The sequence below is a fragment of the Onychomys torridus genome, chromosome 4, assembly GCF_903995425.1.
Source record: "Onychomys torridus chromosome 4, mOncTor1.1, whole genome shotgun sequence".
In the NCBI taxonomy this organism is placed as follows: domain Eukaryota; kingdom Metazoa; phylum Chordata; class Mammalia; order Rodentia; family Cricetidae; genus Onychomys; species Onychomys torridus.
This window is the reverse complement of record NC_050446.1, coordinates 10318901-10343668: the sequence shown is the minus strand read 5'-3', so window position 1 is coordinate 10343668 and position 24768 is coordinate 10318901. Positions and strand designations below refer to the sequence as shown.

Below are 24768 nucleotides of genomic sequence, written 5' to 3'. Positions count from 1 at the left end.
GTGGTGTGAGGCTCTTTTAGGCAGGCCAGGAGTCAGAGTTAGCCCTCTACCCCCTCCACCCCAGCTGACCAAGGGAGAATGCTCTACCAAAATGAGTCCGAGAAGGTTGGGGCTTGATGTAAGTTGGTCAAAGAGGTGTCAGAGTAGTGGGCTGAGGACTGACGAAGCTCCAGAAGGGAGCTCAGCAGGATGAGGAGAGAGACAGCTGGCGTCAGTCCAGAGCAGCCAGGGAGAAGGAGACAGTGCCAGGCCACACCAAGTGAACAACCGTGTCAGAGCCCCTCAGCTCTGCCATGATTGATGCTTTCATAGTCTTAATAGTTGCTTAAGTCAATTTTGGAAAAAATGAAGAATTAACTTGAGGAGGAGGGAAAGGATAGATAGCAGTGATCCTGGTCCTTAGGGCGAGTTAATAAATGAGAAACATAGCGCGTATTTGTGGGGCCTTAGAGAGTTGGGGAAGTAATGCAGCTAGCAGAACTGGAGACAGCAGCCAGAGTAGTTGTCAAAGAGAACAGTGTGAGGCGCCCTTAGCACTGACCGTTGTTTCTCCCCATAGAGTCCAATTAGGTCTCTCCCTTCTTAGTCTTCTTGTCTCTATCTTCTCTGGCCTTAGGACCATAGGCTGCAGGTACTATAAGCTACTGTATTTCAGTGGTTCTGAGATGCACAACACACACACATATTATGAGAGAAGGGATACCAAATAAACAAGTGAGTAGCTGTTAAGATTATAGTTTGCAATTTCAGAGACATTAAAGTAGAAACAGTCTATTTAAGCCTGCTGTGGTGGTGTATGTCTTTACTCTCAGCACTGGGGAGGCAGAAGCAAGTGGGACTGAGTTCGAGGCCAGCCGTGGCTACACAGAGAAACCTTGTCTCATAAGAACTGAAAACAAGATTTTTTTAAAAGTCTATTTAAGTATCAAGGAAATACAATGGAGTTTTGCTTGAACTAAAATAAAACATTTAGAGCCAGTGAGATGGCTCAGCGGCTAAAGGGACGTGAAGCCGCACGGCGGAAGAAGAGCGCCAGCCCCGTAAGCTGTCCTCTGAACTCTCCGGGTACACTCTACTACACACAAAGGATTGTAAAGTACTCAGCTGGAGTCTTGCCCAGCATGTGCAGTACTCAGCGTTCAATCCTCAGCACTTCAAAAACCAGCAGAACATCTAATGTAATCCTCTTTTAGTTATGTCTACTTACTTATTGTGTGTACATGCATGTGTGTGGAGGAGAGGACAGCTTAGTGGAGTAATTTTCTTCTTCTACCTGTATGTAGGTTCAGGGTTTGAACTTGGGCAGTCAGGATTGGCCTCTGATGTCTACCTGCTGAGTCATCCTGCCAGCCATGTATTTCTTTTTTTCTTTCTTTCTTTTTTTTTTTTTAAAGGAATCTTATTTCCTTTACTGAAATTTATCTGTGCAGATGTGTCTTGACTCCTCATTTAATCACTTTCTAGTCATGCTGAGGGTTTGGAAAGAGGAGCTCCCCCACCCCCATATACATGTCTATAGCAGCCAGTACCCAAGGGACAAAGCTTGAAATACTTGCCACTCAGGAAAGCTGCCTTGTGCTCTGGCCATGTGCTGCACATCCCCTCCTTTGTATTTAACACCACATTAAAAAAAAAAAAAATTAAGCTTTATTTATTATGTACACAGTGTTTTCCCTACATGTATGCCTGCATGCCAGAAGAGGGCACCAGATCTCATTGTAAATGGTTGTGAGCCACCATGTGGGTGCTGGGAATTGAACTCAGAACCTCTGGAAGAGCAGCCAGTGCTCTTAATTTCTGAGCCATCTCCCCAGCCCCTAATACCACATTTTCAGCACATGAGAATGAACAGGCATTCCATAAGTGTGTGTAGATAACATGTGTTGTTAGGCGAACCCACACAATGTCCTTTGTGCTGTTGCCTTCCTCCCTGTAAACACAGACAGAGGACTGCTAGAGCGCATTTAGATTTTCTTTACCCAGCAGGTCTGCATAGAGAGGATGATTGATTGGACCACGGGCCTGAATGCAGTAGTCTGAGATGGTTGCACTTGGCTGTGCTGGTGGAGGTCTTTTGCTCTACCCCTTGGCATTCCTTTTAAAAGCCCTTCAGCAGACACAGGGTCTGATGGATTAGGATCCAGGCCCTCCCGAGGCTATCCTGTATTTTCTATCTGTTTCTCTCCCCTCTATACTTCTATCTAATATTTCCTGCTGCTCCTGCTCAAAAGTACCCTGGAGAAAAATGAGGTTGGGATGGACCTCCATAGAGGACAAGAGTCCTGTCAGAATGACCATGAACTTGAAGCCACAGACAGTAAAGCCATGTGTCCTAAGAGCAAGTTGATGCTTGGGGAGTGTGCACAGTCTAAGTGTTCTGTTGGTTTGGGATTTGTAGAACATTTGGCAGATCCAGAAGAGATAAAAGAAGAAACTAAGAGAGTGAAAATTGCCTGTTAACTCCAGGGTTTTGTGGTGCTGGAGATTTAACACAGGCCTTGCAGATGTTGGGCAAGCATCTATGACAGAGCTACAGCCCAGCCTTTAGTGTGTGTGTGTGTGTGTGTGTGTGTGTGTGTGTGTGTGTGTGTGTGTGTGTGTGTGGCGGAAGGGTGGAGGTCAGAGGGCAACTTTTCAGGGGTCAGTTCTCTCTGTTTTTGAGGCAGGGTCTTTGTTTCTGTCCCTGCAGTCCACTGGCACTGGAGCTTCTGGCTGATTCTCCTGTCTATATCTGCCATCTTGCTGTAGGACTGCGGGGATTACAGTTGAGTGCCACCACATCTGGCTTTTTATGTGGGTACCAGGGATCAAACTCAGGTCTGTCAGGCTTACTTGAGGGGTAAATGCTTTTACCTGCTGCATTATTTCCCAGCCCCTCTAGTTCTTTGAATCTCAATACTTAATACTACCAGTCTATTGTGGGCACTAAACAGAACAACAGCTTTGTATTTTCTTCTCATTTAAGATAGTCTAAAGTGATGAGATGGCACGTTGGTTTTAAGGTGTCTGTTGCTAAGCCTGATGACCTGTTCACTCCATATGACTCACGTGGTTGAAGGAAAGAACTGACTTCCATAAGCTACCCTCCAATCTCCACATGTCTTGCTGTGGCTTTCCCCTGCCCCCAAGTAAATACATAAAATGAAAAAGAAATCTTTTAAAAAGAGATTATATTCCAGTCAGGTGTATCCTAGCACTTGGAATTGCCACAAATTCAAGGACAGCCTTGGTTACAGAGTGAGTTTCAGTGGAGCCAGAATCACAGAGTAAGACCCTGAGTCAAAAAACATAAAATTGAAAACAAACAAACAAAAAGATGATGAGAGTCCTTCAGTATTTGAAAACATGATTTTTAAAATCAGTTTTAGTAATGTGTATGGTTTATATACAATAAAATTACTTTTGTTAAGTTTTGACAACAGTTGTATCCACAGTGAAGGTTTCCATGGCCTCTGGCAACCACTGGTCTGTTGAAAGCTTGCTCTCCCAATGTTGTGCTGACCACTCTGCTGGAGGACGGTTCTCTTTGACTGGCCTTATTCCTGTCAAAGCCATGCTATGGCTCAGCATTATCCCCTCCCTGTGTTTCTGTAGGACTAATTGGAGGTGTGCGGGCGTAAGGCTCCCACTGCAGAAACTCTTTAACGCGCTTTACATGTCCTTTGGTCTTAATTGGTTGCACAGTATTTATGGTCCAGGGATGTATTAGAAGAACCCAGAGGCTTTGGCAGGAGACCTCAGGTCAGCCCAGCTGCTTAGTGCTTTCAGCTCCTGCCATTCCCTGCTTCCCTTTGCTTCAAAGCACACATCCCCACAGCTATCTGTGTAGTCTAAGAGGCTAGTCTTCATTGTTGTTGGTGACATTTTTCCTTCATGAAACCATTTTAACTAGGGGAGGTATTTTGTGAGGTGGATGGCTAGTTTTTATACTAGTGCTATTCCTACCTGGGTTGGCATGGTTGTGCCTCATGTTTTGCTAATCACAGCCCAGTGGCCGGCACCGAGTTGGGCTCTTGAGAATTTAACTGATGTGGTTAGGTGGATTAGTGCATGCCTTTCTTGACTTGTGTTGCCTTTTCTAGGTGGAAGACTTTAGAAACTCACGATGTTGTAATAGAGTGTGCCAAAATTTCTCTGGACCCTACAGAAGCCTCGTATGAAGATGGCTATTCTGTGTCTCACCAGCTCTCTGTCTGCTTCTCTCACCGTTCAGCTGATGCCACCGCCAGCCCTTACGTGGACACACAGAATAGCTATGGTAAAAAGTAACTTTGATCCTCTCTGTTTGCACTGTCATCCTGATCAGGAAAGCATTGTTTTTATTTTTGCTCTTAGTGCTCTTCCTAAAGTAAGACTTCTTTTGCTACCTAAGGACTTCTCCAAGAATATTTTAAATTAGAATTTACCTCTATTTTACTTAAATAATTTTCTATCCTTAAAGCTTAACTCTTCTCAGTCTCTCATATAATAACATAACAGATCCCCAGACTAGTCTCAGCCCCTAAGACAGTGAGGTCCAAGTGCTTATGTCTGGTCTCTGTGTATGAGGGGGACTCATCTTTAGTGGGAACCCACAGACTATAGATTGATGTACTCTGAGAGTCAGGGTTCACAGCAGATCCTGGATTTAGCTGGAATGGAGGCTGCACATCAGGCAGTCAGACATGGTGAGCCTTTTAAATTATCCTGTTAAGCTAGAGTCAGACCTGTCTGATCTTTAACTTCCAAAGGGCATCTAAAGAATCTTTGAAGGCTGGATATGGTGGTGCATACCTTTAATCCCAACACTCAGAAGACGGAGGCAGTGGATCTCTGAGTTCAAGGCCAGTCTGGTATACAGTGAAGCCCTGTCTACAAACAAACAAACAACCCACAAGAATATTTAAATGTTAGTTTAATCCCAAGGATGCCCAAGCCTCTAGGAATTTTGTTTATCTATTTGTTTGTTTTTTTGAGACAAGGCTTCTCTATGTAGTTCTGGCTGTCCTGGAACTCGCTCTGTAGACCAGGCTGGCCTCAAACTCAGAGAGCCACCTGCCTCTGCCTCCTGAGTGCTGGGATTAAAAGCATGTGCCACAATCTGGCCGGCTGCCCATAGTGATTTTAAATAGAGAATTGAGTGTTATCAGGTGATCTAGAGGATTGTGGTGATTTATCAGAATGACTTGGCACCCCATACTCACCCCTGCCTCCTTCCCTTTCATTTCAGGGGGCGCTACTTCCACCCCTTCCTCCACCTCTCGGCTGATGTTGTTCAGTCCAGCTGGGCAGCTACCTCAGAGTCTGAGTTCCCCATCAACAAGGCTGTTACCTGAGCCGCTGCAAGTACGGTGCCACTCAGTGTGCCTTCCCTGTGCCTCCTGGTGAACTTGGCCATTGGTCAGGAGTTAATATGTGGTGGGGAAATGGCACCCTGTGAGTTTCAGGAGCGCCCTTTAAGAGCCCATGATAGCAGAGAAAAGCCATTGTCACCACATGGGCACCTTGGAGTCCAAACACTTGAAATGCAGCTTGTCTCGTGGTAAAGATTTCACAACATGCAGCTTATATTTGAAAAGACTGCATCTAAACTGAATTGCCTAGAAATCTGTGCAGGATGCAGTGCTCACCTGCTCATGCTGATGACTTTATTGGTTTCTAGGCTACTCTCTGGAGCCCATCTGTGGTCTGTGGGATGACCACTCCTCCTACGTCTCCTGGAAATGTCCCACCGGATTTGTCACACCCCTACAGTAAAGCCTTTGGTACCACTGGTATGTGGTTCTTAGTTGTACTTGATTGGTTGGTTTGGGCCTGTGTTTTGTGACAGGAATTCATAGTGACATTGGAGGCCATTTAGCAGTAATAAACTTGTTTTTGAAACTCAATATACGTTTCTGGGCTTTTCAGAATGAGTAAAATAAAGAGATAGACAGATAGATGCTGAGGCTGATCTGGATTTCAGGAAGTTAACTGGACAGCTGCATTTGTAGTGATAACAGTGTTGGGGAAACAATGGCCTTTCTGATATTTGGCTCAGCCTTTCTATGTACTATCCTTGTCTCTGAGCAGGTGGAAAAGGAACTCCTTTGGGAACCCCAGCAACCTCTCCTCCTCCAGCCCCACCCTGTCCTCCAGACGACTGTGTGCATGGGCCAGCCTTGCAGGCCACGGCCACACACCCCCGGAAGGTGAGTGGCAGGCCAGAGATATCAGTGTACATCTCGCCTTGTGAAGCCTAATTATGCCAAGTACCACCCTGATCCCAGATGCGATAGAACTGGATCATACTAACTGAAAATAGATGCCATCGCTCTTAAGGTGTGACCTGCCAACCCCAGGACCCCAAAAGCCTTTCAGGCTCAGGGTTTAGAACAACTTTCAAATCAACATTGACTGCTGTGTGCCCTTCCCATGGCATTGACAGTACAGACAAGTAGTAGGATGCTGACTCCTTAGCACAGACCAAGTTAGAGACCAGACTCTCAACATATTTTTCAGCTTAGAAATAGGAAAGGGGAGGGAAAAGCATATTCTACACCAAGAAGCAGAAATGATGAGTGTTCATTAAATCTGGGCCTTGAAATTACATATATACCTTTAGGGAATGTAGCTGGGTATTGTGGCACACATTTGATCCAGGCTCCAGAGGCTGAGGCAGGAGGATTGTGAGTTCAAGGCCAGTACAGTTACAGTGAGACCTGTCTCAAAAGAGCAAGCAAATGAACAAAATAAGAAGTGTCCTCAAAGCATGTTTTATTGCACACTGCAAGATGAGGGAAGTCCTGCCTTGTAGCTGTTTAAGTTGGAGCTGAACTAGCTGCTTTTTTTTCTAGGAACATGATTTATTGGAAAGACAAGTGACTGACAGATGGTTTATTCAGGCCTGAATATTTAGCAGGAAATTTCTTTTCAATTGATTTTTTTTCAGATTCAGTACAGGCTAATGGATTTCATTATGACATTTTCAAACTTACATGTACTTTGCTCACATTTTCTTCTTCCCTACCTGTAACAGTTTCTTAAATGATGAGCCAGGTCTGTCACTTCAAGGTAAACAGCTGATAGTAATTTATAGCCAAGAATAAAATCCAACTTGCAAGTGAAAATAGGTCATTAGAAAGCTTGTGCCTAGGGCCTGGCATGGTGGTGCATGCCTTTAGTTACAGCATTTGGGAGGCAGAAGCAAGTGGATCTCTGTGAGTTCGAGGCCAGCCTGGTCTACATAGCAGGCTCTAGGTTATCCAGTGCTACATAGATCCTGTCTACAAACCAACAAACAACCTGGCCAGGTATGGTGGAGCACACCTTTAATCCCAGCACTCGGGAGGAAGAGACAAGTGGATCAGCCTGGTTTACATAGTTCCAGGATAGCCAGGGCTACTTAGGGAAATACTGTCTCCAAAAACAAAAATCTTGTACCTGCCGTCAGTGCTGATTGTGCAAGCACTGAAGATCTGAGCTCTGGTTCCAGTACCCATGTAGAAAGTCAAGTGTTGCTAAGTAAGCCTGTATCCCCAAGCCCTGCTGTTAAAGGCAGGAGGATCACTGGGGCTTGCTGGCTACCATCCCAGCTCAGTGAGAGACCCTGTCTCAAGGGAATATAGCAGAGAGTGATAACACAGGACCCTCACATTCTCCTCTGGCCTCTGTGAGCACCCGGACATGTGCACACAGTAAGAAGAGTTTGTGTGGTTTTGGATCCCACACTGTAACTATGTTTAGAAACCATAAGATGTAATATACACTTTACTTTTATATATCTGTAAGGACCCCAGTATTCTTATATTTCAGACAAAGTAACACACAGAAGCATATCAAGAGTAGAATGTAGGCAAATTCAACTGGATTTCATTAAACAAAATTATTAAAAGAGATTGCAAAAATGTAGCAGTTCTAAATAATTATTGTCTTAGAAAATGCAGGGTTTTTTTCATAAAAGTATGCTGTATGCATTAACATGAAATTGGTGTATTTTTAAGTTAATAAGTTTCCTGTAATTTCTGTTTTAATTTCAGATTAAACATTTGGTAAATTTAACCTCACAGATAGAAGAGGCTCCTGAGACTGACACACATGCACATAGATAGATAGATAGATAGATAGACAGACAGACAGACAGACAGACAGACAGACATAGATGGGTAATTTATGTGTATGAGTGTTGTGTGCCTGGTGCCCGCAGAAGTCAGAAGAAGGCATCAGACACTTATATATAATTCAGGGAGTAGAGTTGCAGATGGTTGTGAGCTATCATGTGGGTGCTGGGGATTGAACTTGGGTCCTCTGAAAGAGGAGCCAGTACTCTTAACCACTGAGCCATTCTTCCAGTTTCAATTCTTTACATTTTGTAAGATTCTGAAGGGATTCTGAAGTCAACCAATTCACTGGACTAACCTTTAAACTCCGTTACTGTGGGCCACAGGACATGCCCAGCATTTTCACTGTGTGCTTCCATTTTCAGGAAGAAAGAACAGATTCCTCAAGGCCTTCCCTGCAGAGACAGCAGTATCTCCTAAATGACCGAGGACCAGGTAAACCCCTTGGGTAATGATGGACCTAGCTTGTCTCTTTGTATTGAACTCTATAGTTTCAAAGCTAAGCTAGATAGAAGAAGGGTGCTGTGGAGGAGCACTGATACCGACTCCTGAACACACGAAACAATGCCGTTTTTGTGGGGTTGGGTTTGAAACCTTTGTAAATGATGTGTACGTTCTCTATCTTTTGTAGTGGTCCCAACTTAGTCTGCTCATCTGGAAGAACTGTTGTGTATGTGTGTGCAGTGTGGCAGTTTTGTGCTTGCAAGAGTTAGCCAAGTTGACCTGAATTGTCTCTGTCTCTCTGCAGAGGATCCACCTGCAAGCAAAGGTTCCGTTACTCTAGGGAATCTGTCAGAATTTCTAGGTGACCTGGCTTCTGAGGAAGACAGTATTGAGAAAGATAAGGAAGAAGGTAATATGTGTGGGTTGCTACAGGTGACGAAAGTGTCCCGCTTCTGTCTTGGAACTGGGCTCTAGAGTCGTAACTCACGAGCTTGCTAGGCTTTCTGTGTTGGGGTGAAAAGTGATGTTCTAGCATGTCCAGGGAAAGGATTGCCTGCTTTAATTCCCCTGTAGTACACAAACCCAAGCCCGTTTGCCTGGTTGAGTGTTTACAGGTCCCCTTGTTTCCCCACCCTCATTTCAGCTGCGATATCTAAAGAGCTTTCTGAGATCACCACTGCAGAGGCGGATCCTGTAGTTCCTCGAGGGGGCTTTGACTCTCCCTTCTACCGAGACAGTCTCTCTGGTTCTCAGCGGAAGACTCATTCGACAGCCTCTGGGACTCAGGGCTCCAGCATGAACCCTGAGCCTTTGCACTCCTCCCTGGACAAGCATGGGCCTGACACACCAAAGCAAGCCTTTACCCCTATAGACCCACCCTCTGGTAGTGCTGATGCCAGTCCCGCTGGGGACAGGGATCGCCAGACTTCTCTGGAAACCAATATCCTCACTCCTAGCCCTTGCAAAATTCCACCTCAGAGGGGAGTGAGCTTTGGAAGTGGGCAGCCTCCTCCATATGATCATCTCTTTGAGGTGGCCTTGCCAAAGACTGCCTGTCACTTTGTCAGCAAGAAGACTGAGGAGCTGTTGAAGAAAGTGAAAGGGAACCCTGAGGAAGACTGTGTGCCCTCTACCTCCCCAATGGAAGTACTGGACAGACTGATAGAGCAGGGAGCAGACGCGCACAGCAAGGAGCTGAGCAAGTAAGCCTGGGCCCTGTTGTTGTTTCTAGACAGCACAGGACCATGAGGACAGAGCAAGACTACCCCTTGTACCTGAGGCAGTTGGTTCTCTTGTGTTTTCTTAGATGTCTTTTATTCTGTTGCTTTTCCATGTCTAGAGCATGGGCACTTGTGCCTGCATGATCTGTGAGATAGACAGTGTCCATTTGTAAATAAGTCTCCAATACAGGTCATTTTGTGCCTCTGTTCTGTGTGGATGCTCCAGTGGGTGTTTTGCATATATGTTCTCTGAAAAGCAGACATTAAAAATGAGGTTGTAATAGCTCAGAGTTAAGGAATACTGGATTTCAGAATGTCCTCCAGTTAGAGGTTTCTGTCTTCTCTTACAGTGTTGGTAAAGATGAGATTATCAGTGTTCTCTACAGGCTCAGGTGGCAAAGTTGAGGCAGCTTTCCATCTTTTTTTTTAAACCCTGTCAGGATTCCAAGGAAAGAGAAAGAATTAACCGACTAAGTTGGGTTTGACCCTTTTGCCACTAGTTCTTGGGAAATGTTAGTTTAATCTTTTGTTTGTTTATTTTGAGACAGGGTCTTACTATGTAGCCCAGGCTAGTCTGGAATTTATGATCTTCCTACCATAGTCTTCCAAGAGCTGAGATTATCAGGTTGTACCCCCATACCTGGCTAGTTTTTACCTTTCTTCTATATAATACCCTAAGGTGGAATTTGACAAGAATTCCAGTGTTTAAAACACCATTTATAAAATGAAATTGTGTGTATTAGAGTCGGGTAAATGACTTGCATCTATCTTAACAGGGTGACAGTAGCTTATCCAAGGAGAGCGACTCTGTGTGTCTGCTTAGAGAGGGCGGGAGTAGGGCTCCATGTTTTCCAGCAAAGGGTGGTTGGACAGCAGATCCAGTGGCACAGCCACTAAGCCAGGGAGCTCGGTGCTTAGGCTGAGATTTAGTTATATGCAGTGGACTGCCTACCCATTCCCAGCCACCAAAACTCCTTTCCAGCTCAGCTGTAGACTTGGAGTATGAAAGTTCTAAGTCACTGCAGGTTCTGACTACAAGAATGTGAGCTAACCTTGCTACAGCTAAAAGTCCATATTTTCTGCTGAGGATGTAGCTCAGTTGGTAGAGTGCTTGCCTAGCATTCATAAAGCCCTTCATTTGATGACCAACACCATATCAAATAGGGCATGGTGGCCCATGCCTGCAGTCCCAGCACTTGGGAGATGGAGGCAGGAGGATCAGAAGTTCAACATCATCCTTGGCTACATAGCAAGTTCAAAGCCAGCCTGGGTTGCATGAGACTTTCACAAAACACTACCACCAACAACAAAAAGTCCAGATTCATGTTTTCTGGGTCAGATCAGTAACTTATTATAAAATCTTTTCCTAGGTTGTCCTTACCCAGCAAATCTGTTGACTGGACCCACTTTGGAGGTAAAGTTGTTGCTTCAGCACACATCCAGCCCCACTCATCCTTTTTCTGTCTCTGAAGGGTGCCCTCAGGAAGGGCTCCTTTTGGCTCCTCTTCCCCAAGTGTTGCAGAGTCAGTGCTTCTTGTTTTTAAGGAGTGGCAAGAACTGTGAACTTGGAAGTTCAGTGAGAAAGTAAGCACCAGGTTTCCTAGAGAAGGTCTACTTGGTAGGAATGTGCTGGGAAGTCTCCCTGGGAAGCACAGCAGTGAGGGACCTGTGGCAGACAGAAAGGGGGCCAGAAATAACTCCATGATCAGGTTTTCCTACCTCAGGAGCCCTCCTTTGATGCCACATTTGGATGCTTTACAGGGAAGACAAGTAGAAGATTCTTCCGTCTCTTAAGAATGGCGGTACTGGGAACACTGATTGGGTAGTGTCAGAATTATGTGTACACAGGGATGGAGACAGGGTCTCTCACTGGCCTAGAGCTTGCTAATGTACCAAGGCTGGCTGGCTAGTGAGCCCCAAGGATCTGCCTGTCTTTGCTTCCCCGGTGCTGGGATTAGGGGCACAACTATGGTGCCTAACTCTTTTCCATGGGTTTGGATCTCAAACCAGAGCAAGCACTTCATGGACTGAGCTGTCTTCCAAGACCCCAAGAACTATATTTCTTAGTGAGGCGCATGGGAGGCCCTTGTTGAAACTGTGTGTAAAAGGCCTTTCTGCCACCTTCCCTCTGCTTTAAAATCAGGCTCTCCTCCCTCAGATGAGATCCGCACCCTCCGAGACCAGCTGCTTTTACTGCACAACCAGCTGCTGTACGAGCGGTTCAAGCGGCAGCAGCACGCCCTTAGGAACAGAAGGCTCCTGCGCAAGGTGATCAGAGCAGCGGCTCTGGAGGAGCACAACGCGGCAATGGTGAGTGGCGGGGGGTGGGGGTGGGGGGTGGGTGGGGGGGTGGGGTAGCCATCCATGGGATGGCTTAGAGAGAGCAGCTGCCAAATAAGGACAGCCTTTGTTAGTCCCAGCTCTGCTCTAATGGCTGAGGGCAAGCCATTTAGCCTATGAGGTCGAGGGGTGCCCAGCTGGGTCTCAGAACTCCTCTTAAGCTCTCAGGAACCATGAGAGCAAGTGACTTTTTGTGACTACTTGTCATTGGCCATGAATGTGAAGGTCCAGTGTAGTTTTGGTTTTCCTGCTGGTAAGCTGTTACATGGCACAGAACTGAAGGTGTTTGATGTCATGAGTATAAAGTCAACCAGACCTGGACTTTGGATGGTGGATTTTACCTTAAGCCTTTTGGGGGTTTTGTTTGTTTGTTTTTTTGTGGGGGATGGGGGTGGGGGGAGGTGTTTGTTTGAGATAGGGTCTCTATATATAGTCCTGAAACTCACACTATAGACCAGGCTGGCCTCGAACTCACAGAGATCTGCCTGGCTCTGCCTCCTGAGTGCTGGGATTAAAGGCATGTGCCATCGCGCATGGTGTTTCTTAAGGAATGTTCCATGTGTTCATGTAGAATTTGGAAAACTTTTGATGGTAGAGAGGCACCAGGCCTGTAAATGTATGATTAAAATCCCAGGGCAGTGTGTGACTGTCAATGTTGGTGACATGTTAAGCTTGAGTGTGACTGCCTATATTGAGTATCACCTAAAATGATGGTGTCTCTGTCTTTGCTAGAAAGATCAGTTGAAGTTACAAGAGAAAGACATCCAGTTGTGGAAGGTGAGTCTGCAGAAAGAACAAGCCCGATACAGTCAGCTTCAAGAACAGCATGACACCATGGTGAGCCAACTGCACAGCCAGATCAGACAGCTGCAGCATGACCGGGAAGAGTTCTACAACCAGAGCCAGGAGTTACAGGTATCAGCTGCTGCCCAGGCGGGGCAGGAGGAAGCATGGCATCAACTGGGTCCTCTCACCTTATTCAGCTTGCTCTCTAAAATGACAAGTGTATTTCCTGTTGGATAGATCTTACTCAGGACAGTAGTTCCCCAGCTCTCTTGATTCATTGTTCCGGCACCCTGGAGCCAAAAGGAGCCACTTAATGTTCCTCTCAGCCAATGGTTCTTAACCTGTGGGTCATGACCATTGGAAACCACTTATTTCCAGTTTCTTAAGAAACACTCAATAGCAAAATTATAGCTATGACATAACAATGAAAATAAATTTATGGCTGGTGATTCCTAAGACCATCAGAAATCTGTTTCCCTGCCAGGCAGTGGTGGTGCATGCCTTTAATCCCAGCACTCGGGAGGCAGAGCCAGGGCCAGGTGAATCTCTGTGAGTTTGAGGCCAGCCTGATCTACAGAGCGAGATCCAGGACAGGCTCCAAAACTACACAGAGAAACCTTGTCTTGAAAAACCGAAAAGCAAAAACACCATAAATCTGTTTCCCGATGGTCATGCCCACAGGTTGAAAACTGTTGCTCTAAACAGGTTTGAACAGTCAGGGAGGTTGATTCCTCCTGACATAGTAGCTGTTTGGAAACAACACACCTACATTTAAAATGGTTTAAAATTCACTCTTAAATAGGCATGATTGCTGAGGTCATGTAATCCTGTTGGCCCCACACAGTGTTTTGGCCCTGGAATCAGTAGACACCCTCATTTCCTTTCTGTTTTCTCATAAGCCACCAAAAGCCCAGCTTTGCCAGGATGTGGCATTATCCACAGGCACATGGCACTGTTCTACCAACTAATTGGTAGTTCCCATAATGTCCCACAGATGTCACTGTGGGCACCTCAAAAAGTGAAAAGTTTGGGCCATATTTCTTTGTGGCTTCCTGGCCTGGGACATGCCGTTTGGGAGCTGTAAGGATCGGGTCTTTGGGTTTTTTCCCCATTTTTTTTTTACCCTTATCTTAATAAGAGACTAGGAATCTCTCCTTTAAAATTGAGAAGTCCAATACTAATGGACAAGAGAGCATCCCTAGCTCTGCCTGTGCCCTTAGGTGCTCTTGTCACCTCATGGCCAACTCTCTTTGGTAGACAAAGCTGGAGGACTGCAGGAACATGATTGCAGAACTGCGGGTAGAGCTGAAGAAGGCCAACAACAAGGTGTGCCACACTGAGCTGCTGCTCAGCCAGGTTTCTCAGAAGGTAAGATGAGACCCCACCTGTTGACTCTTGCTTCAGACACTCAGAGAGACTACTTGTGTGTCTGTGTTGGCGCTCCAGCAGGGAACAGTTCTACACAGGAAACATTTGACAATGTCTGAGACATTGGTGCTTCTGGCTGTGAGTGGGTGGGGGGCATGGGTACTGTCAGATGCAGTATACCCTTCAGTACAGACAGCCCTTATAACAAAAGTACCTACTGAGCTGGAGCCAGGCACTTACCCTAGATCCCTTTTTTAATACCTTGCTTATGAAGTATAAACAGTTTGTTAAGGCTTTTGAGCTGTGACCCCCCATAGGGATTCAATGAAATCTGTGTGTCATGGGTTCACTGGGGCTGTGTCCCATAGCTGCATCTGCTCCTGTGTTCTTGGGCTAGCTGTAGTGAAATACAGCCATGTTGCTTCTATGCAGAGCACAACCACAACCCAAGTGTGTTTCTGCTGCCCTTGGTGCTTTCTTCTCCCCTAGCCCTGGCCTCAGTGGGATGGTTTATTCTGCCCTGCATTGCACTGTGCTCCTCCATAGTCACTGTCACTGTAAGTTGGCTAGTTTTGCCATGCTAAACTTGCACTTTCTCACTTCTATCTGGACAGCTCTCCAATAGTGAGTCGGTGCAGCAGCAGATGGAGTTCTTGAATAGGCAGCTCCTGGTGCTTGGGGAGGTCAATGAGCTCTACTTGGAGCAGCTGCAGAGCAAGCATCCTGACACCACCAAGGTATGTGGGCAGGGCACTGAGAGGCACAAAACTGTACTGCCTGGCCCTGTGTTCTGCAGAGCCAGACCCAGCCACACAGCACTGTCCAGCCATTGGAGAGCATGCAGCAGGCATGTGCCCTTGTGGGGCTGCTTTGCAGAGGGTCCAGGGTACATTTGTCAGGTACTGTTCTCTTTGCTGTGACAAAACTCCTGAAAAAGCAAGGGAAGCAAGGAAAAGTTTGTTGGCTCCCAGTTTGAGGGTCTAGTCCATCTTGGCAGGAAAGCATGGTGGCAGCAGTATGAGGCATCTGGTCATATTGTGTCCACAGTCAAGAAGCAGAGGGAGATTGGTGCTCATCTCACTTCCTCCTTTTTATTCATTCTGGGACCCTGGCCTTGGGATGGTGCTACCCATATTTATTACTGGTCCTACCACTTCAGTCAACCTAGTCTAGAGTAGTCTTTTCCAGACAGGCCCAGAGGTTTGTTTCCATAGTGATTCATATCCCCTAAGTCACCAACATTGGTCATCACATAGTGAAAGCATGAGATGTGACTGCAGGAGGGAGGAAAAGATGGGGGCAGCCAGCTTTGCCTAGCACACCTAGGGTGTGTGTGGGCTGCTATGCACCAGCACCCATGCTGCTTTGTTTCCTTTTCCTTGTGACTCCGGTCCTGCCGATTGATGTTCATTCAGTCCTGGTATCAGCATCAAGGCCGGTTAGTGTTTGCCAGTGTGCTGAGACAGGTGTCTGCGGCACTATACAGTTCACCTTGGGCAGTGCTAGTGAAGGAGCTGGGTTGGAATTTCAAGAGTATACTCTGATGATCTGATACTGCTCTACCATCAAGTGACCTTAGCACCCTTGGATCAAGGCTCTATGAAATGTCATCTGTGGTCTCCAAGTGGACAGTGTTGTCTAAGAACTGAAGAGACATAACTCATGGTAGAGTTGCTTCTTACTTCTCAGCTCTACATCCTCCGGTTCAGATGCTAGAGGGTATCAAAGGTGAAACTGTCTCCAACTATGAATTACTCTGGAAGCAGAATAGTTTCAAGAGAATGTGGGGATCAGACCCCTAAAGAGCTTGCTGAGGCATATTGTTTTTTGTTTTTTTAAAGATTTATTTTATTTATTATATAAACAGTGTTCATTCTGCAAGTTTGCCTGTACGCCAGAAGAGGGAATCAGATCTCATTACAGATGGTTGTGAGCCACCATGTGGGTACTGGGAATTGAACTCAAGACCTCTGGAAGAGCAGTCAGTGCTCTTAACCTCTGAGCCATCTCTCCAGCCCCCAGCATATTGTTTTTTGAGATAGGATCTGCCTATGTTGCCTTGGCTGCCCTGAAACTACATAGACCAGGCTAGCCTTGAACTCACAGAGATCCATTTGTCTCTCCCTCCCATGTACTAGTATAAAAGGTGTTGCCACCATGTCTGGCTGCTGCTGAGACAACTTTTTGATGCCTCCAGAGAGATGATGCATAGCTGGACTGGCTTCTGTTACTTGGACTCTTGAGACTAGCAGTAGCCATGTTCCCCTCTTGGGAGCTATTTCACAGTTATGAATTGGGAAGCCTGCTTGTTAGGCAGGATGCCGTCTGTTATACATCACAAAACAAAATGAACAATCTTGCTTAACAATACAATTTTATTGCTGCAATTGACAGAAATTCCTGAGACAGATGAATTCCGAGTTGGTCAAGGTGGCAGTTTTGGGCCAGCATGAGGAAGCCAGGCTCTTTGTATGAACTCTTCTTCCCCTGCCATCTTAGCCTGTTAGCCTTGTCCTCCAGGTAGCCAGCCACACTGGTGTGCCAAGTGCCCCAAGTTCAGCCCTCACAGGCCAACCACATGGTGTTCCCAGAAAGAGGCGAGTATCCCCTCCTACAGGTGGGTGTCTCTCAGTGAGAACAACCTTTCTTATAACCTTCTGCACGCTTCTGGCCCTATTTTACTTTCTGTTTGTTCCTAGCCTGTGAGGGCCTTGAGCAGGCCAAGATCTGCCCCTGGGTGGGCATCTGGGTCACTGTTGTTCAGGCCCTTGGGGGAGGTGCAGGTATCTAACAGGCTGTGAGGGTTACTGAGATGCCCAGGGCTTGCTCTTTAATTCCTTGTATGAGACTCTATAAGTAAGTACAGGTGTCACTGTTGCTGTGCAGGGGTGGTTCTAGAGCCCTGCAAGTCTCCAGATGGTTAGTTCCTCATAAGATGGTATGGTGTTGGCCCAGAGTCCTCCCATGTACTGTAAGTACCTCTTGGTCACATGTGCATGGCTAGTGTAAGGCAAACACTAGGTGAGCCGCTGGTAAACTGTATTGTTCAAGGAGAATGACAAGAACCCAGCATGGCACACTCAGTGCACACAGTGAACATGGAGAATTTCAGCTTCTGGGCTCTGTAGCTGTGGAGGGTGACTTCTGCTTCTGGTACAGAAGTCAGCTGTGTTGTTACATGGAGCTGTTCAGCACAGCTGGAATGGCCATGTTGTCAGCCATTTCTGCCTTCTGCATTCTGGAAACATCTGATTTACTGGTCAGCGTTGAGGCTTGGTGGCTTCCAGAAAGGTTACCTCCTTGTAACTTAACCATTTAGGGTCTTTTTGAAAAACTTACATGGTGTCAAACGCGCGCGCGTGTGCGTGCGTGTGTGTGTGTGTGTGTAAAGCACAGTAACAATTGCTAGGAAAGCCTCCTTTCTACCTTTTGGGGTCACATCAGTCTACACTTACTTTGGATTTGCCGATGCAGGCAGGCCACCTGTGTGACTTGGCTGACAAACTTATGCAGGTACCCTCTCTGAAAACGCTGCGTTTCCTGAGCAGACATGTTCTCTTTGTGTTGCTCTCTCAGCTGCTGGTAGAAGAGGGAGGAAGGGTAAAAAGGCAGATGGCCAGTGCCATTAACCTGTGCAGAGTGGCTTATTTGGTGCATGTGACAAGCATGATCCTGTGGGCGATGGTTCACTTCTGTGCCTTTTTACTGGTGCAGTATGCGCCCTGCAAACAGAGGAAATGTATGCTTTCTTTCACAGAGCCCTGACATTAGTTCTAAGGGAACTCATGGTTCTTGGTTTTTGTAAACAGATTGTGGTGATTGTTGTGCAATGTGACTTTCCATGTTTCAGATGGTTTTCTTAGGGATAGATATCAAAAAGCCTAGCTGGCCTACTTAGCAGGAAGTCAGCCTCACTCATTTGGGTCAGGACACTGAGTGCCTCTCAGGGTCGAGGACATTTCTTGTTGAGTTCCATTGCACAGTCGTGTATCTGTAAGTACTGACTCCAGACCTTCTTATAGGAAGTAGAAATGATGAAAACTGCTTATCGGAAAGAAATAGAAAAGAACAGAAGCCACCTTCTCCAGCAGAACCAGAGGCTGGATGCCTCACAGAGGCGAGTGTTGGAACTGGAATCTCTTCTGGCCAAGAAAGACCACCTTCTCGTAGAACAGAAGAAATACCTTGAGGATGTCAAGAGCCAAGCGAGGTGACTCACATGAAAAGTGGGGGTGTGGCAGGGGTAAGGCCCCTCCCATGTTGTGAACCAACCCTGTCTTTCAGTGGACAGCTGCAGGCCTCAGAGAGCAGGTATGAGGCTCAGAGAAAGATCACCCGGGTGTTGGAACTGGAGATCCTAGACTTGTACGGCAGGTTGGAGAAAGAGGGCCGCCTCCGGAAACTGGAAGAGGACAAAGCAGAAACAGCAGAAGCAGCGGAAGAGAGGTGAGAGCAGGTGCATCAGGGCTCTGTGGAAGCCTCTGCCTGAGCAGCCAGAGATAGCCGGGCAGCATGGCAGGCCTTTGGAGAGGCCCTCTGCCCAGTCCTTTCCAGAGAGCCGTCCTGTGGCCGCCTGGACACACTCCATTATCTGCCGTCACCGTTGCAGACTGTCATCCAGCATAACCCCAGTTTTTTGGGCTCCAAGCTGAGACTCTTGCTTGTGTCTATTACAAACAGAGCAGAGGGGCTGGAGGGATGGTTCAGTGGTTAAGAGCACTGGCTGCTCTTGCAAGAGGACCTTGGTTGGGTTCCCAGCACCTAGGTGAGCCACCTGTAACTCCAGTTCCAGGGAATCTGACACTGTCTTCTGGCCTCTTCAGGTATCAGGCACACACATGGTGCATATACACACACTCATACACATGAAAAAATTAAAGAATGGGCAAGCCAGGTTCAGGGAGCAAGTGTAATTTCACATTTCCCCAAAAGTGCTACAGTTATCAACTGCATTCCCTCTGGGTCTCTTACAGGCTTGACTGTTGTAGTGACGGCTGCCCAGGTTCCTTGGTAGGGCATAATGAAGAGGCTTCTGGCCACAACGGTGAGACCAGGATCTCCAGGCCTAGTGGCACCCGGGCCAGTTGTGGAGGCAGAAGCACTGGAGGCAGCAGCGGCAGCAGCAGTGAGCTTTCCACTCCAGAGAAACCCCCGAGCCAGAGGTTCAGCAGCCGGTGGGAAACCGCTGTGGGTGAGCCCTCCAGCAGCATCCCCACGACTGTTGGCTCACTTCCCAGTTCCAAAAGCTTCTTGGGCATGAAGGCCCGGGAGCTGTTCCGTAATAAGAGTGAGAGCCAGTGTGATGAGGACGGTATGACCAACAGTAGCCTTTCTGAGACCCTAAAGACAGAACTGGGCAAAGACTCAAGTGTGGAAAGCAAGAGTCCTTTGAATCTAGATGCCTCACATCCATCTTCCCCAAACTCGGACAGTGTGGGGCAGCTCCACATCATGGACTACAATGAGACTCATCATGAGCACAGCTGAGTGGGTCTGTCAGTGTTAATTTGCGTCTTTGTCAGCACAGAACAGGAGGTGTGAATGCACGTTCTAGGCTTTTCTGTTTCCAGGGTCTGAGCGGCTGCTTGTGCAGTGGGAATGGGATAGAGGTCCTTTTGACAGCAGGCAGAATATGGGATGATGGTTTTTGGGTCTGGCATTGAGATGCTTCCCTTCACCCCACCCCAGTCTCTTTCATTTACCTAGCAGTATGTACTAATTGGGGGCCTGTATGTGTCCCTTGTGGCTTTATTTTCTTCCTTCCTCCCACCAAATGGTTGTGTCCTTTGAACCTGTGCAATATGAGGCCAAATTTCATCTGGGTCCAACACACCACCCTGCTTCCTGAGGTGCAGATAGATGGGTGGCTCTTGGGTAGACCAGGTAGTTAGTGGCACTGCAGGTAAGTCCAGTTCTGTCCCTTCTAGGAGGGTGTAGAAAGTTGACTGTCTTTACAGGAGCGTTTTCTCCTTTTTGGTTCTGAAGTTCAGCATCTAACGCCACAGATCTAGAGAAACTGGTTCATTCACCTCTGCCTTCTTTTGGCAGCTCTGATATGCTTCCTAGAAGGCTCTGTGAGCATACCAGTTGTTTTGATAATGTAGTTGGCGCTGTGGATGCCATACTGCCTTACTCTCTGGAAAGCTCTTATCCCTCCCCTCTACCTCTTATTTATTTGGTATTTGCTTGAATGCTGGCACCATGCTGCCTGTGGGTGTGTGTAGGTGGTCGTCCTGTAATCTGCAGACTGCAGGGAGTGGGCACTGAGAGGGGCATCCAGGATGCCCATACATGTGTGGAACCATGGCTCTGGCTGGCCCCGTCCAACTGAGCCACGGTTCCACCCTTCATTCCGTTTGCCTCCCCTTGTCCACGTGCTCATTACCAGCTGCTTTGTGATTCTGCAGCAAACAGGCTTGGAAGAGTCAGAATTTCCTTAGAGTTTATGTGACGATTGTTCTCGGGCTGGGGATGCCTCCCCATAGTAGGTTCTAGGAGCTTTTTTCACCAATTCTGACTTTGCAGGAGAGACTCCCCTGGAGCTTCATGTCAAACACTTCGGTTAGGAACAGCAGAGTGACTGAAGAGTCTGGGAGGGTTGATGGAGGCTGGTGGCCTGTACCACCGCCTGCCCTCATGCTCACAAGAGGTGACGTTGATCAGAACATGGTGGCGGCAGAGAGCCCAAACTCGACCAATGCTCCTGAAATAAATGCTGGAAGTGTAAGAGTTGTTGCCTGATATTCTGGAGCAGGCGAGGAGAGACTTGGGAAGGAGCCATGAGCTTCATTTCTGGTTTCTGTTCTGTTTGACATGTAAAGAACAGAAGGGTTTAGCTACAACAAAGGTAAAAGAAACTAATGGTACGAAATCTTACTGCATATGGAAGTTTTCAGCCTAAGGGTGAAGTCTTTTTTTAAGTGTAGCAGTAAATATCCTAGCATCCCTAGGTAAGGTGAGACTTCTTGTCACCATGGCAGTGCTGGCTGGAGACCTGTTAGGGCCATATCTTTGCTGTAGCCAGCCCACAGGAAGACATGCCACTGACTACTCTCAGACCAGCAGAGGGCAGCCACTGCCCCTGGACACTCAGTGATGCCATGCTTTTCATTAGCTCTGCCAAAAGGAAAGCTGGAAAATTCAGTGTTCTCTCACTTGATTCATTGTAGAAAAGGGTAGATGAACAGCCTGGGAGAAAGATCTCACAGCTAATGGTAGACACTGCTCCTAAGAGCTGTCCCACCACAACTGCCACCCGCCCCCCCAAGATCTGTGCCAGAAAACCAAGGTTTTTTTCTCTACAGTAGAAAGAAAACTTCCAGACTGCACAAGTGCTGATGTTTAGGGAGAGGAGGCAGCAGCATGGTAGACTGAGGTATAGGCTGGAGTATCTACGGACTCTGCTTGGGCCCTCAGCACTTTCCTCCAGCCTGGGTGCTCTGTACCCAATGACAGAGCCTGAGCATCTTGTGTGGCTTGAGTTCTAGAAAGATGTTGAGGCTTTTATTTATTTATTTTTTTTCTAGCTAAGGTTGGGGGACTGTGACCTGAAGTCATCTTGAAGGTGCCCAGCCTAAACACTGGCTCTTTTCAAAGGACTCCAGGATCAGTGAGTGGAGGCTTCTGTTTAGAGAGCAGTGACAGAGCATCTGGGAATCAGTGGGTCACCTGATGCTGTAGCAGTCGGGAGGGAAGCTTCTGAAAGGCAGCCCAGGCCTGGGCCAAGGTATTGGAGCAGTAGGTATGTGTGAATGCTGGGGTTGAATGGCTCCATCCTTGACTCACTTGGAGTTTGTTCTGTGGTTGCCCAAGGGACCCAAGGAGACTGGAGGCTGTGTGTCATGCATGCAGTCTAGAATCCTTTAGAAGCAGCACCACAATGCCACTGGAGTGGAGGAGCAGGTCAGTGCCCAGGGGAGGAAAAAAGCATGCCTAATCTCTGCCTAACATTCCTCCCTGAAGTTTGGAAGCGTTTGCTTTGGGAGCAAGAGCAACATGACTGTGAACATGAGGAGCCAGGCTCTATCCCTGGAGCAGGCAGCACAGCTGCCAGGGGCAAATGCTGACCTCATTAGCTCTGCTGACCCTTTCAGGAGGAAAGTTTGTTCTTCTGGACTAAGCTGAGGAAGGTTTCAACTGTATGTGACATGGTTAGCAGGGAGTCCCTCTCCTTAGAAAGCAAACTCAAAACCCAGGAAAAGCCCTGGAAGCCACAGGTGGTTTAAAAAAATAAAAATAAAAAAAATAAATAAATAACCTCTCTTCCCCAAGCTGCTGTGGCCGGTGGCCAGTGCTTCTCTGGGTGGTGGTGGCACCACAAGTGACAAGCCCCAGACTCAGGGCCACTTGCAGCAGATGTGGGCTCTAGTGTTCGGAGGAGAATGAGAAAACGTTAGCAGTCAAGTGGTTGAAGATGAAGAGACCTGAGAGTAGACTACAGGCTGACAGGTAGGGGATCGAGGAGTGTGTAACAACAGTCTGGTGCGCTGAGGGCAGCCAGCAGGAACCTACTACTGGAAGCCAGAAAGAACTAAAGGACAAACGGAAGTCCTGCAGGAAGGTGCTCGCTTTCCTGAGCAGCAGGGGTGGAGGCGCTGTGGACAAGCTGGTAGAGGGTGGGCATTGTACAGGCTCAACTTGCACTGCAGCCCACATGGAGTCGGCCTCAGCCAGAGCCCAGTGGTCCTGCACACTCATGGCAGCCTGCATCTGCTGCACCTTCACCCCAAGGCCCGTGCTGTAAATCCATTGCTGTGTACATTGGGAATATATCAGTGTAAGGGTGTTTGTGTCCTTGGACACATCCAGAGTTCCGTGGCATGTGCCTCCATCCTCCCCACCTCACCCCACAATTTGCTGCAGAGTCACTGATTGCCTTGGGTTTAGCCTGTCTATGTAGGTAAAATGGGAACTGGTCCCTGGGCTACTGCTGTGACCCTTGTTTCCATTCAGCTTCCCAGACTGTGAGTCCCTGGTATGCCCAGGGGAGCAGTGTTTCTGATATCACCCCGAGTTTTTAAATGCAGTGTAGAGAAGCAGCTGCAACTACAACAGAAACTGCACCCTGACCAATTTTGGTCTCAGAATGAAATGAATGGGGGCCAAGAAGTGCCCTGCCCTTCCCAGAGCCCCAGTATTACCCACTTCTGAATAAGTAGGCTGACTGAGCCACTGGAGCTGGTCTTTCACTAGACTGATCCCTCTCCCTGCCCCCACTTCCTACAGTGTTGGAAAGGAGAGGCCATGATGGTATTTGTTAGCTCTGTTGGATCAGAGGCAGGAAGGCGTTTTTGCACTAGGAAGATTTGGTGGTCACCATGAGACTGGACCACAAAACACATTTTGGAGGAGCAGGTTTTGCTAAGACATAATTTAGTTTTATAATCAATCATGGATGAACCATATATGGCTAACTTGGAGTTGCAGGGGGTGGGGGTGGATTTTCCCATCAGTGAAAACAAATTTTTCAAAAACTTTTTGGTTCAGTGGAAGTCACCTCTTCTCAAAAGGTTTAAATTTTCCCACTATGACCTTAAAAGCATGTCAAACAATCTGCATCAGATGCCATAAATACAGGCTGCAGGAGGAACATGGTACAGTCTCAGTAAATGGAATCAAAGGTTTGCTGTCCTTAGAATGTTCTGAAATGTCAAGGCAGTTGCTTGTGTTTAACTGTGAACAAATAAAGATTTATTGTTTTGCACTCCTCAGTGTTGAGGTGGAGAGACTTTATACTGGCCTTGGGGGCTTGTGGGTGAAATGAGATGGTCCAGAGACACTGCAGTCTGTCTGGAGTGGTGGTATGGAACAGGGCTGGACTTGGGCTGGGGAACAGATAATTCAGCTTCCTTAAACCCATGCCCCTGTATAAAGAGCAGTGTGTGGAAGAGGAAGTGGTCTGACAACTTGGCCTCTCAAGTCTGCATCTCAAGTCATCCTGATGGAACCCAGCAGAAGCTTACCCTGGTTCTGGCCAGCTGTGTTTGTGGTGTGCCAAGGGACAGTGCAGCTGCCATCACCACCGACACCCTGATGTCCCCTCTGCCCTTCAGGTATTGAGCAGGAGTGGGAGATAACCTTTACATGACTTTGAGATTCTTCCCCCACCTAGTCCCGACCACTCGGCCTGGACCTTAGTGGGGTAAGCAAGGTTCGAGCTGCATAGTGGTGCCTCCACCAGCACATGTCTGGAATCACTATTGCATTGCCCATCTTAACTGCAGGAGGCTGACTGTCTGGAAAACTCAGGGGTTGTCTGAATAGGTCTCTTGCCAGACAAGGAATTCACTCTTGGAGAAGCCTGTAGGTTGGCCCTCTGTGGCCTAAGCCTTTTAGAGGCAGCCCACTCTGAAGGGAAGTACTCAGTTTGGCCGCAGAGGTCTCTGGTGCTGTCCAAGAGGGGCTTTTGCCTGTGAGGCCACCACCCAGTGTCCTCTGATGTCTTAAAAGTACAGGGTTTTTGTTTATTTGTTTCTTTGGTTGGTTGGTTGGTTGGTTTTTGGACAGGTAAATCCCAGGAAACCAAGCCAGGC

At 47.4% G+C, this 24768-nt stretch overlaps 1 protein-coding gene across 1 annotated transcript; it reads left to right on the top strand.

Moving 5' to 3' along the window:
- Window positions 1–983: 983 nt before the first annotated feature.
- Tsc1 (TSC complex subunit 1) lies at window positions 984–23946 on the top strand. Its single transcript, XM_036183435.1, has 17 exons — window positions 984–1040; window positions 2667–2764; window positions 4083–4258; window positions 5210–5325; window positions 5642–5753; window positions 6052–6170; window positions 8444–8513; window positions 8827–8931; window positions 9166–9724; window positions 11113–11156; window positions 11886–12052; window positions 12815–12997; window positions 14126–14236; window positions 14851–14973; window positions 18259–18446; window positions 18521–18682; window positions 19210–23946. Exons 1-17 carry the CDS (start codon window positions 984–986, stop codon window positions 19721–19723), a joined length of 2904 nt encoding a protein of 967 aa, XP_036039328.1. The 3' UTR covers window positions 19724–23946.
- Window positions 23947–24768: the final 822 nt, after the last annotated feature.